Consider the following 11,558-nt stretch of genomic DNA (forward strand, 5'->3'; position numbering starts at 1 on the left):
AATATCTCTTTGGGATTGATCCCCATTCATTTGAGACTGTGTAGTCATACAGCCTGGAAACAGACCATTCAGTACATGATCCCCAACTAAACTAGTCCCACCTGCCTGCTCCTGGCCCTTATTCGATAGTCATAGTCATAGAGATGCACAGGACGGAAACAAACCATTTAATCCAACTCATCCATGCTGACCAGATATCCTCATATAATCCTACCGAAGGATGCAGGATTAAGAGTACTCTTTGGCAAGAGACCTTAACAAACTGTAGTAATGGACTCAAAGTATGCGATCATATTTCATCTCATATTTTAGAGACATGGTAACTAGATTTAGCCTGTCTACAATAATATATAGAAAGAGGAGGGGATCATAACACAGGTAATGGAAAAATGAATAAGGAATGGAAGGGGTGGGGGGGTGAATGGTAGCTAAAATACAGTGAAATGGGGGGGGGGATTTCATTCAAAACTAATTTAGAGGTATGTATCAAAATATACAGACTGCAGTACTGAATATGACAGTAAAATGTCCCTTTCAGAAAGCAGCATGTGCAAGAAATCAGACAGAGATCATAAAATCCCAACAGTGCAGAAAGAGGCCATTTGTCCCATTGAGCCTGCACTGACACACCAAAGACCATCCCACCCAGGATCATCCCGTTCTCCTGCATTTAGTATGACTAATACACATAACCTACACATCACAGAGCAATTTCGCATGGACAATCCACCTAACCTGCACATCTTTGGACTGTGGAAGGAAACCCATGCAGACAGGGAGAACATGCAAACTCCACACAGACACTCACCTGCGGCTGGAATTGAACCTGGGTCCCTAGTGCTGTGAGGTAGCAATGCCAAGCACTGTGCCACCCCAGTATGATATAAAATTTAAACAAATGCCCTCAGCTGCAAATTTGTCCATGTGAAGAACTTACTGCAAATGATTTGAAGCAAGCTTCATATGAATTGGTGTTTTGGGAGAGATCCAGAACATATTTCATTCATGATTGAAAATCTTCGACCTTTGGAATGGTCTGCGAGAGAGAGTGTTGCTGTCAGTTTCAATTATGGCATTCAAAAGATAGTTGGATCATTAAACTGAAAAGGAAAGTAATCAGTGTTCGGTGAAGAGTAGCACTGGATACTGTGGTGATTATAATTAGGTCAGTCAGGTGAGTTCCCTTATTGGGGGTTTTCACCTGCTCTTCTGAACATTTCACTTCAATAACCTTTAGATTCCCAATATCTGTCGAGCGCTTTCTCTGTTCAAGTGTCTACTCGAGTGACTCAGTGTCAAATTTTGTTTATGAATTGTTCCTCTGATATCTCATGAGAGGGGCTATGATATTAACAGTGGTATCTAAATAGTTGTGGGTCACAATGTGCCCAAGTGAGAAAGAATAAACTGACCATTCTTAAATATTCATTTTTAAACCATGGAAATAAAATTAATGCTTGGAAAATATACAACTTGCCATGTATGAAGAAGATCAGAAATAGGAATGGGAATAGGTAATTGACTGTTGAGATGCTCTGTCTTTCATCACCATCCATGGCTGATCATTTATCTGAATTCTCTTTCCTGCACGTTTTGTTTTCCATGTCTTCACCTGATGAAGAGGCTACGCTCCAAACGCGTGCGATTTCAAATAGACGTGTTGGACTATAGTTGTGTGACTTATGACTGAAAAACATTGAGTATGTTATTACACAGACTGGAGCAGTGGGATTTAAACCTGAGGCTCAGGGCTCTATGGGAGACTACAGCTGCATCACAAAAAAAACCTCTGTAGTAAATAGGTCCTCTTCTGTTGAATGAGAGGAAACACCTTCCCCCTCAACATGAGACATGACCACTGTAACCCCACAGCCCCTTACAGTAAATTGAGCCCATCTCCTGTTGAATGAATGAGTGAGAACACCTTCCTCCTGAACCCCTCGAGCCCATTGTAGTAAAGGGGCGGGGACAGTGAAGAGCCTGTGAACCTCTCCACCAATCCCAAAGGCAGCGGTCGGTGCGGACGAATCGGAGAGCGACATTCCGGGTTGTGACTTCCTTTTTGACTGCAAGGCCGGCCGCTAATGGTCAGACGGAGTAAGGTGCGCTCTGATTGGAGGGGGCGTGGATGACGCGCGTCACTGAAGGAGGAGACGGAAAGAAGAAGAAAAACAAAGATGGCGGCGCGAGGCTGCGGTTTTCTCATCGACTCAGCGGGCGGTTTCTGACGGAGGGAGGGGGGCAGACAGGCATCGTTTACCTCAGAAAATACCTTTAAAATACATTTCAAATTAAAGCCGGAACTTTTCAAACAAAAGTTGTGAAGAAAAGGAGACAGTCCCCGGTGGTGGGGGGTTTATTGTTTATTTTTGTATAATTTCCGGGGCCCGGGAAGGGGGAGGTGACGGTTACCGGGTGAACGAGAAAACAAATTAAAAATGTCGGCGGTGGAGGAGAGAGAGCCGGCGCCCGCGGCTTCTTCGGCGGCGGCCGGAGCCCAGGAGCTCAACAACCCCCCGGAGCTGGAGGAAGGTCCGAGCTCCAAGAAGCGGGGGGTCCGGCTGGAGGCTGGATTTGCTCAAGGCTTGTATCTATTAACTTATTTAAATGGTACCTACTGTATGGGGCTATGGTTTACATTAAAACCGGAGGATCATGTCAGAGTGTTTGTTTATATTGAGCAGTTGTAGTTGGTAAAATACACTCCCTGGAGGAGCACCTTCTGTGATGCTGCATTTCTTTCCTTCTGCCCTTCCTCCATTTGTTATCTCACATCTCGATTTTACATTTTCGGTCAAATTTAATTTTACATTAATCCGCCTTGGTATTCACTGTGTATTATTAATTAATCTGTTGGATTGTTGTGAAACAAAATTAATGGTGTAATTTCATTTATGATATCTGAGTTTGACATTGAATGTGCAGGTGTGAATACCAGTAAATTGTTAAAATAAATCAAGAGCTTGTGCTTTTTTAACAAAAAGAGGAGTTTAATGATATTATTGGCATTGTCTCCTTTGAGCATGATAATTCAAGTCTGACCAACAAACCATTTCATGCAGTCAATTAAAGTTTAATTAAAGTTTAAGAAAATAATTCTGGCAGGCTAAGATTTATACAACCCAAAATACAATTGATTATCTTGTGTATTCTTACCTTTAAGCTGTAACAGAAGGCATTGCGTGGCAGTTTGAGACTGAAACATGGCTGGAAAGAATGTAGATTGATGAGGAAAATCAAATGGCAGAGTCTGGGGCCACAATCTATCAGTCTGACTTGATTGCATGAGTGGTGGTTCTTCAAAAGCACCTTGCAAGCCATGAGCTCAACCACCAAGTACAGACAAGTGTGAACGCAGGATTTCGACTGCAAGATATATCGCATTGCTTCTTTGTTATTGACAAAAATGCTGGAACTCACTCCTGAACATTGTTGCAATCCACATCATATTTGTGAAGCAATTTAAGAGGCAGCTCAGCACCACCTTTTCAAGGTCAATTTGGGAAGAGTTGTTGGTACAGCCTATGATATTCACATCTCATGAAATAGTAAGCAAAGAGCCCTGGGTGATTGATGAGGAAAGTCAAAGTGGCAGAGTCTGGGGCCACAATCTAACAGTCTGGCTTGATTGCATGAGTGGTGGTTCTTCAAAACCACCTTCCAAACCATGACCTCAACCACCAAGAACAGACAAGTGAGCACAGCATTCCGACTGCAGAATATATCGCATTACTTCTGTTATTGACCAAAATGCTAGAACTCACTCCTAAACATTGTAGTAGTCCACGTCATATTTGTGAAGCAATTTAAGAGGCAGCTCAACACCACATTTTCAAGGACAATTTGGGAAGAGTTGTTGGCACAGTCAATGATATTCACATCTCATGAAATAATCAAAGAGCCCAGGGTGTTGGAGGCTGTATGTTAGCATGGATAGAGGATTGGCTAACTACCACAGTTGTGATAAGAGGCATGTTCAGGATGGCAACTTGTTACTAGTGGTGTACCACCGGGATCAGCGCTGGGGCCAACATTATTTACAATATATATATGAATTACTTGGATAAGTAAAGTGAATGTACTATTGCTAAGTTTGCAGAAGAGACAGTTGATGTGAAAGCAGGTGGCGAGGATGACATTAGATATCTGGAGAGGGATATAGACAGGTTAAGCAAATGAGTGAAAGCTTGGCAGATGGGAAAATGAGGTAATGCAGTTTGTCAGGAGGTGAAGAACTGAATATTAAATGGAGAAAAGTTTAGAACAGAGGGATTTGGAATCACGTCCACGAATCTCTTCAACCAATTTCAGTGAGTAATAGGGAGGCAAATGGGAGGTTGGCCTTTTCAATAGAGTATAAATGTAGGAAGGTTATAGTGAACCTATTTAAGGCCTTAGTCAGGCCCCAACTGAATACTGTGAACAGTTTAGGGCCCTTTACCTGAGGAAGGATATATTGGTATTGGAGGCACTCCAGAGAAAGTTGACCATGATGATATTAGGGATGGCAAGAATGTCTTATGAGGGGAACTGAATAGGTTGAGCCTGTGCTTATTAGAAGTTAGAAGAATTAGAGGTAACCTTATTGTCACGTACAAGATTCTGAGGAGACTTGACAGGCTAGATGTGGAAAAGTGGGTGAGTCTGGGACCAGAGGAAGTAACCTCCAGATAAGAGATTGCATGTTTAGGACAGATAGGAATTTTTCCTGAGGGCAGTAAATCTGTGGAACTTGACAGTACAGAGGGCTGTTGAGCCTGGGTTGTTATTTGCATTCAAGGCTGAGAGAGTTGTTTTTTTTTAATCAGTAAGTGAATTGAGGATTATGAGACAATGGCAGGAAAGTGGAGTAAATGTTGACCAGAATAATCATGATCTGAATAAATGGCAGAGTCAACTTAATGGGCTGAATTAAATAGTAAATAGTAATGAGGAAAAGGATACAACTGGCAATTACAGACCAGTCAGTGTTGGGAAGCCTAGAGATTATAGGGAGTTGGTGGCATTTGGTGCTTTGGTGATCTTATCAATTGTCATAAGTACCTATCTTGTTCACGAATAACCTTTATTTAAGGAAGGAAATCTTCAGTCCTTTCCCAGTTTGGTGAATGTGTCACTCTTGATCCAAAGTCATGTGGTTGACTCTTAACTGCCCTCTGAATTGGCACTTGTTTTTTTTTGGGAGACAAAGTGTCACGTTCCATGAATGAATAAAGAAAAATATTCAGGACAAGATTGTCAATGTCACTGTCAGTGAAGGGAAGATTGTGATCTAGTGATACTGGTTAAGTCGCCCAGAGATCTATCTTCTGAGAACAAAAATTAAAATCCCATCATGGATGCGAGTGGACTTTATTTTCAATGAATACAAAGATCTGGAAGTGAGAGTTTGTCTCAGTATTGGCAACCAGAAACCATTATTGGCTAAGACAATGAATTACAGATGTTGGAGATCAGCAACAAAAGGTACAATTGCTGGGGAATCGCAGCAGGTCTGGCAGCATCTGTGGAAAGAAAACAGTTAATGTTTTGAATACAGCCTAATTTTGAAGGGTCACCGGACTCAAAACAGTAACAGTGTCATCTCCTCATAGATGCTGCCAGAACTGTTGCTTTTGTCCAATCATTACAGAGTGTTGTGAAAGTGTTCTTTAAGGGATGGAAATCTACCATTCACAACCCTACGCACGCGTGTGCACACGCTCACATCATGTGACTCCAGACCTCCTACTATGTGGTTGACACTCAACTGCCTTCTAGCATGTAGCCAATTGCTCGGTCCAAAGGCCATGAGGGATGGTGAGCAAATGTTGGACGTGCTAGCAACAATCCCATCCCTCAAAATATTTTCATATATATTATAAAGCATAGGTTAATGAAGGATAGCCAAAACAAACTGCTATGGGAAAGTCATGCCCAACTAACTTGATTTGCTTGAAGTTATAAATATTGTTTTAAAATCCTCTTCAGAGAGGACATTGGTTCCATCATTGTTGCAATACTGCGTGCAATTCTGTGCTTTCTGCTCCAGGAAGGGTGTTGTGAAACTTGAAAGGGTTCAGAAAACATTTACAAGGATGCTGCCAGGGTTGGAGGGTTTGAGCTACAGGAAGAGGCTGAATAGACTGGGGCTATTTTTCCTGGAGCTTTGGAGGCTGAGGGGTGACTTTAAAGATATTTATAAAATCATGAGGGGCGTGGGTAGGGTAAATAGGCAAGGTCTTTTCCCTTGGGGTGGGGGAGTCCAAAATTAGAGGGCATAGGTTTAAGGTTAATGGCAAATGGAGTTTAATATAGATAAGTGTGAGGTCTTACGTTTTGTATAGTCAAATCAAGGTAGGAATTTCATGGTGAATGGCAGGACCTTAAGGAGTGTAGTGGAACAGAGGGATCTTGGAGTACAGGTTCACAGTTCTCTGAAAATGGAGTCACAGGTAGAAATTTTTGGCACACTGGCCTTCATCAGTCATGGCATTCAGTATAAAATACCAAATTAGAGTCAGATAAGCACACATACCAACAAGCACCAAATCTGTTTCATATGCAGTATTTCAAACCAAGAGATGGAGGGGTGCAGGTTCATAGCTCCTAGAAAGTGGAGTCATGGGTAGACAGGGCGGTGAAGAAGACTTTCGGCATGCTTGCTTTCATCAGTCAGAGCACTGAGTACAGGAGTTGGGATGAATTATTGCAGTTGTCACAGATTTCACACAACAACACAAGACGTGACCCTGCCCTCCCCTGACTGACTGTCCCTTTGCACATCAGGGGGAAGGCACCCCTTTAACTGTGATGATCAGAAAACATGCCATCCTTCAAAAAAAGGGCTGTGTTCACAAATATTTGGACAGAGGAAGGAAGTTGCAGTCTGGGTAAAGATCAATCTTCATTCAGAGAGAGAGGAAGAGCAGCAGCAGCTTCAGAAGTTCATGGTCCAACTTCTGAAAAGACCTTGTCTGATTTGTAGTTGTTTCTGGGCTTGTAATATCGTACTGCAGCATATTGTAGATCTTCTGTAAGAGTGTCAATACTGCACTACAGAGGTCCATTCAGCAACTTGAGTCCATGTGAACTCTTCGTGGAGGTATGCAGTCTGCCCCATAACCGTGTTGGTTTACAGTTACATATAGATCTACACAAAGATCTTTGGGACTGAGAGGAAAGAATGTTCCACAGTAACTAGAGTTACGTTCAGATTTTCTATCATGGACTGACTGTGATGACCTTTGCAATCACTTCACAGGAATATTACAAGAGAAGAATTTGGCGGCAGAAATCTCAGACCCAACATCGCATCAACGTCTGACAGTCACTTGATTCACGAGGACGTGGATATTGATGGCCTTGAAAACAAAGGGGAGAAGGTCTGTCTGCTTAGTTAGGTTTTAAACGTCAGTGTGACTGGAAACCCAGAGTCTCACATACCCACACACCAGAATAGTGACTGGAACAAGCTTTCCAGACTGAATGAGAGTGTTCCAATGATCAGCGGGTTCACCAGTAACAGCACACACATGCTGTAAGCGTGAGCGAGTTTTCAACTGATTGTTAAGGTCTGAGACAGATGAGGGCACCTGCCCCATGGAGAAACCGTGGAAATGTGGGGTATGTGGGAATGGTTTCCTTTCGCCATCTGCGCTGGAGATTCATCGGCGTTTGCACACCAGGCATCGGCTGTTCACCTGCACTCAGTGCAGAAAAGGCTTCACTCAGTTACACCACCTCCTGGCCCACCAGTGTGTCCATACCAGCAAGAACCCGTTCATCTGCCCTGTGTGTGGGCAGGGCTTCACTCAGTCACACCACCTGCTGCCGCACCAGCGGATCCACAGCGGGGAGAAACCGTTTTCCTGCTCCGTGTACAGGAAGGGCTCCACCCAGTCGTATCACCTGCTGCTCAGCTTCCGCGTCCACACTGGGGAGAAGCTGTTCACCTGTCCCATGTGGAGCAATGACTTGTGCGATTCCTCCACCCTGTACAAACACCAGCGCATCCACACCAAGGAGCGGCCGTTCACCTGTCCAGTGTGTGGGAAAGGCTTCACCCAGTCGTGCAACTTGGGGAGACACCAGCAACTTCGCAAGTGAGATGGCGCAGGGATTCGGGTTGGATTCTGCTGTTACCATTGCTGAGAGTCACATCTTGAACCCTGTTTAGTGGGTGAAGTGGGAGGGGTAAGGGTTTCCTTTATGCTGACTGGCCGCGCTCTCACCCACTTTACTTCCAGTGGGGCCTGACACTCTCTGAGCCAGGGATTGCACCTTCCCTACGGAAACAGTCCACAGAAGCGGCTGAAGTGCAGGTAGATTTTAATAGATACATTTGTCTCTGTCCCATTGAGTCTCCAGCACAGTCCATCCAATTGGCCTCTGTGTTAATGCTCCACCTGAGCCTCCACCCACCCCTTCATCAGCATACAGGTATCCCCTGCTTTTTGAAAGTTCATTTTACCCCCTACACCCTCCCCGCCCAAGCGTGTGCCAATTCTTAATCCTAACGTAGACCTTCTATTTATTGCCGATGCGTGGTTTCTGTCCCTGTATTCACCTCCCATTCATGTGTCTATCCAGATATACCTTAATTGTTGCTAAGGTGCCTCTTTCCACTACATCCACCATCCAACTGTGTGAAAAATCTTTCCTTTCAATTCTCCCCTGGACTGTCCCCCTCTCACCTTGAACCTGTGCCCTCTTGTAGTTGACTTTTCCACCCTGGGGGGAAAGCCTCTGAGTATCTAACAGACTATCTGGCCCAACACCAAACATCCAAAGAATAATCCACACAGACCCATTTCACTACCCTTATTACTTGACATTTACCCCTGACTAATGTACCGAACTTTCACATTCCTGAATACTGTGGGGCAATTTAAGCATGGACAATCCAACTTAACCTGCCAATTCCTGGGCAGTGGGTAATTTAGCATAGCCACTCCACCCTAACCTACACATTTGGATTGTGAGAGGAAACCGGAGGAAAGCCATATCGACGCAGGGAGAATGTGCAAACTTCACCCAGACACTCGCCTGAGACTGAAATCGAACCAGTTTCCCTGGTGCTCTGAGGCATCAGTGCTAATGATTGAGCCACCATGCCGCCCCCGTCCAGCCAATCTGTGTGTCTCATCATTTTGTTGAGGTCATCCTTCCGCCTCCATCTTTACAGTGAAAATAATCCAGGTTTATCCCATTTCTTCTCATAATGAGACCTCCAGACCAGGCAATGTCCTAGTGAACCTTCTCTATACCCTCTCCCCAGAGCATCCATGTCCTTCCGGTCGTGTGGCGACCAGAACTGCATGCAATATTCTGAATGTGACTGGAATAAATAGCTATAACATAACTCGCCAACTCTTACACGCAAGGCAAACGTGCTGTGTGCCTTCTTGATCACGTTACCAGCCTGTGTTGCCACTTTTGGAGATCTATATGGTCAGATCCCTCTGTATGCCAGTGCTTCTATGTGGTCTGAAATTTATTGTACAATTCTTGAATTTCCTATGTATCTGTATCCGGATTCACCTTAATTGTATTCCCCTCTTTATCTCTTTTCCCCCATCCTCACCCCTCCACACATCAGCATACAGGAGTATAGGAGCAGAAATTATGCCATTCAGCCTGCTCCACCATTCAATCATGGCTGACAAGTTTCTCAACCCCATTCTCCCCGTAACCTTTGATCCTCTTGATACTCAAGAACCTAGTTATCCAATCTTAAATATATTCAATGATCTGGCCTCCTCGGCCTTCTGGGGCAGTGAATTCCATAGATACACCGCTCTCTGTCTGAAGTTCTCCTTATCTCTGTTCTAAAAGGTCTTCCCTTTACCTGAAGGCTGAGGAAGAGGAGGCAGAGAGGAGCGTGGTGTGCACCTGGAAACTCCAGAACTTCCCCAACTTCACGAGTCAACAATAACTCTTTCTGGAGCAAGGAAACGAAAGGGCTGATGAGAAACTGTGACACCACAGGAAGTGAAATTAGGCCATTCAGCCCATTGAGTCTGCTCCACCATTCACTCACTCTTGAGTATCAAGGGGCTCAAAGGTTACAGGGAGAATGGGGTTAAGAAACATATCAGCCATGATTGAATGGCAGAGCAGATTCAACACGATAAATGGCTTGTTAACCATCCCTGGGAAGAAGGAGGCAACACAGTAAGTTGTTTCTTGGGACAGGTAAGATAATGTTGTTAATAATGGTGTGACAAAAGGACAATTAATTCTGCCTGTAGAAGGAAAGCCCTGACATAGACGGGCTAAATGCAGGGCAGGCTGTTTCAAACAGACACCTAACCTTCAAGGATAAGAAGGTAAACTACAGACCTGAGGTCTCCAGCAATGTGAGGTGATGTTAGAGTGTTAAAAAAAGTCACACCACAGATTTGAAATTGAGGAACCGCCACCAAAATTCAACTCCAGTATGATACAGCAGCAGCAGTACTTAGAAGAATAATACTGCATCAAACCCCTGGACATTTCCAGAGATGGGCACTGTCGGTGGAAACCCAGTTAAATTCAGCCATCAACTGGGTGATAGCCAAGGTCGGGAGGTGAAGCTGAATGAACTTGAGAGGTTTTATTTGTGGTTGCTACGTGCAATAAAGTGCAAATCATTGTTTCAGCAGTTGATTCTCTGTGCGGTTTCTGAGTCAGGAGCTAAATTAAGGTGATTCACCCACAACCACACCATGAGGCTAGGATTAATATTGACTCCATTGCATTCAAGAGAATGTCATCAATACTGTTATAAAGCGAAGGCTGATCCCTCCCACCCACCAACCGTTTTAAGATCACTTAAGAGACACAGCATTGCTTTAGAAATGAGCGATCCTTGACACATACACAGCCAAAATCATCACTGCCATTATTATCAAATTAGAATTTAAGCTGGATAGGCTGGGATGTTTTTCTACTGGAGCAGAGGAAGTTGAGGCAATATTTTCAAACCATGAGGGGTAGAGTTGGCTTAATGGTAACTGTCTCTTCCCTAGGGGGAGGATTTCAAGAGCAAGGACGTGTTTTTATGGCGAGAGGAGAAAGGTGGAAGAAAAGATGTGGGGCAAAATATTTACAAAGTGTAGTTCGCCTGGGGAAACAGCTGCCAGTGGAAGTGGTTGGAGCAGGTACATGAACAACATTGAAAAAAAAAACAAAAAATACATGGATAGGAAAACTTTAGAAGGATATGGGCCAAGTGCAGGGAAATGGGGTTAGTGTTGACAAACATTTTGGTCAGCATGGACCGGTTTGGGCTGAAGGGCCTGTCTCTGTGCTATAGTACTCGATGACTGGTGTCTCTTTGTCACTCTGACAGTGTTGAGTTTCCACATGAACCAGGAAAAAGTGAGGACTGAAAATGCTGGAGATCAGAGTTGAGAGTGTGATGCTGGAAAAGCACAGCAGGTCAGGCATCACCCGAGGAGCAGGAGGATCGATGTTTCAGTCATAAGGTCACCCAGATGAATATCTCACTAAATCATGCTGAATAAAATCTGATCTCATTCGTCAACTCTGATGCAGAGGTGCTGGGGGTGGACAGGTCAGAAGTCACACAACAC

General features: G+C 44.1%; 1 protein-coding gene across 4 annotated transcripts; it reads left to right on the top strand.

Moving 5' to 3' along the window:
* The first annotated feature begins 434 nt into the window (after positions 1–434).
* On the top strand, positions 435–10,624 carry LOC140460256 (uncharacterized). Of its 4 annotated transcripts, none has more exons than XR_011953925.1 (3): positions 435–2,583; positions 3,164–8,303; positions 9,817–10,624. XR_011953925.1 is itself a non-coding variant. In XM_072554708.1 (3 exons), the coding sequence occupies exons 2-3, from the start codon at positions 7,582–7,584 to the stop codon at positions 9,914–9,916; spliced, it is 603 nt and encodes a 200-aa protein (XP_072410809.1). In that variant the 5' UTR covers positions 435–2,583; positions 3,164–7,581; the 3' UTR covers positions 9,917–10,624. The 4 variants fall into 4 exon arrangements, 1 of the variants encoding a protein (XP_072410809.1); XR_011953924.1 differs by having other exon boundaries at positions 3,164–3,493; positions 7,244–10,624; XM_072554708.1 differs by having other exon boundaries at positions 3,164–8,084.
* The last annotated feature ends 934 nt before the right edge of the window (positions 10,625–11,558 follow it).

The sequence above is a fragment of the Chiloscyllium punctatum genome, chromosome 36, assembly GCF_047496795.1.
Source record: "Chiloscyllium punctatum isolate Juve2018m chromosome 36, sChiPun1.3, whole genome shotgun sequence".
NCBI classification, from domain to species: domain Eukaryota; kingdom Metazoa; phylum Chordata; class Chondrichthyes; order Orectolobiformes; family Hemiscylliidae; genus Chiloscyllium; species Chiloscyllium punctatum.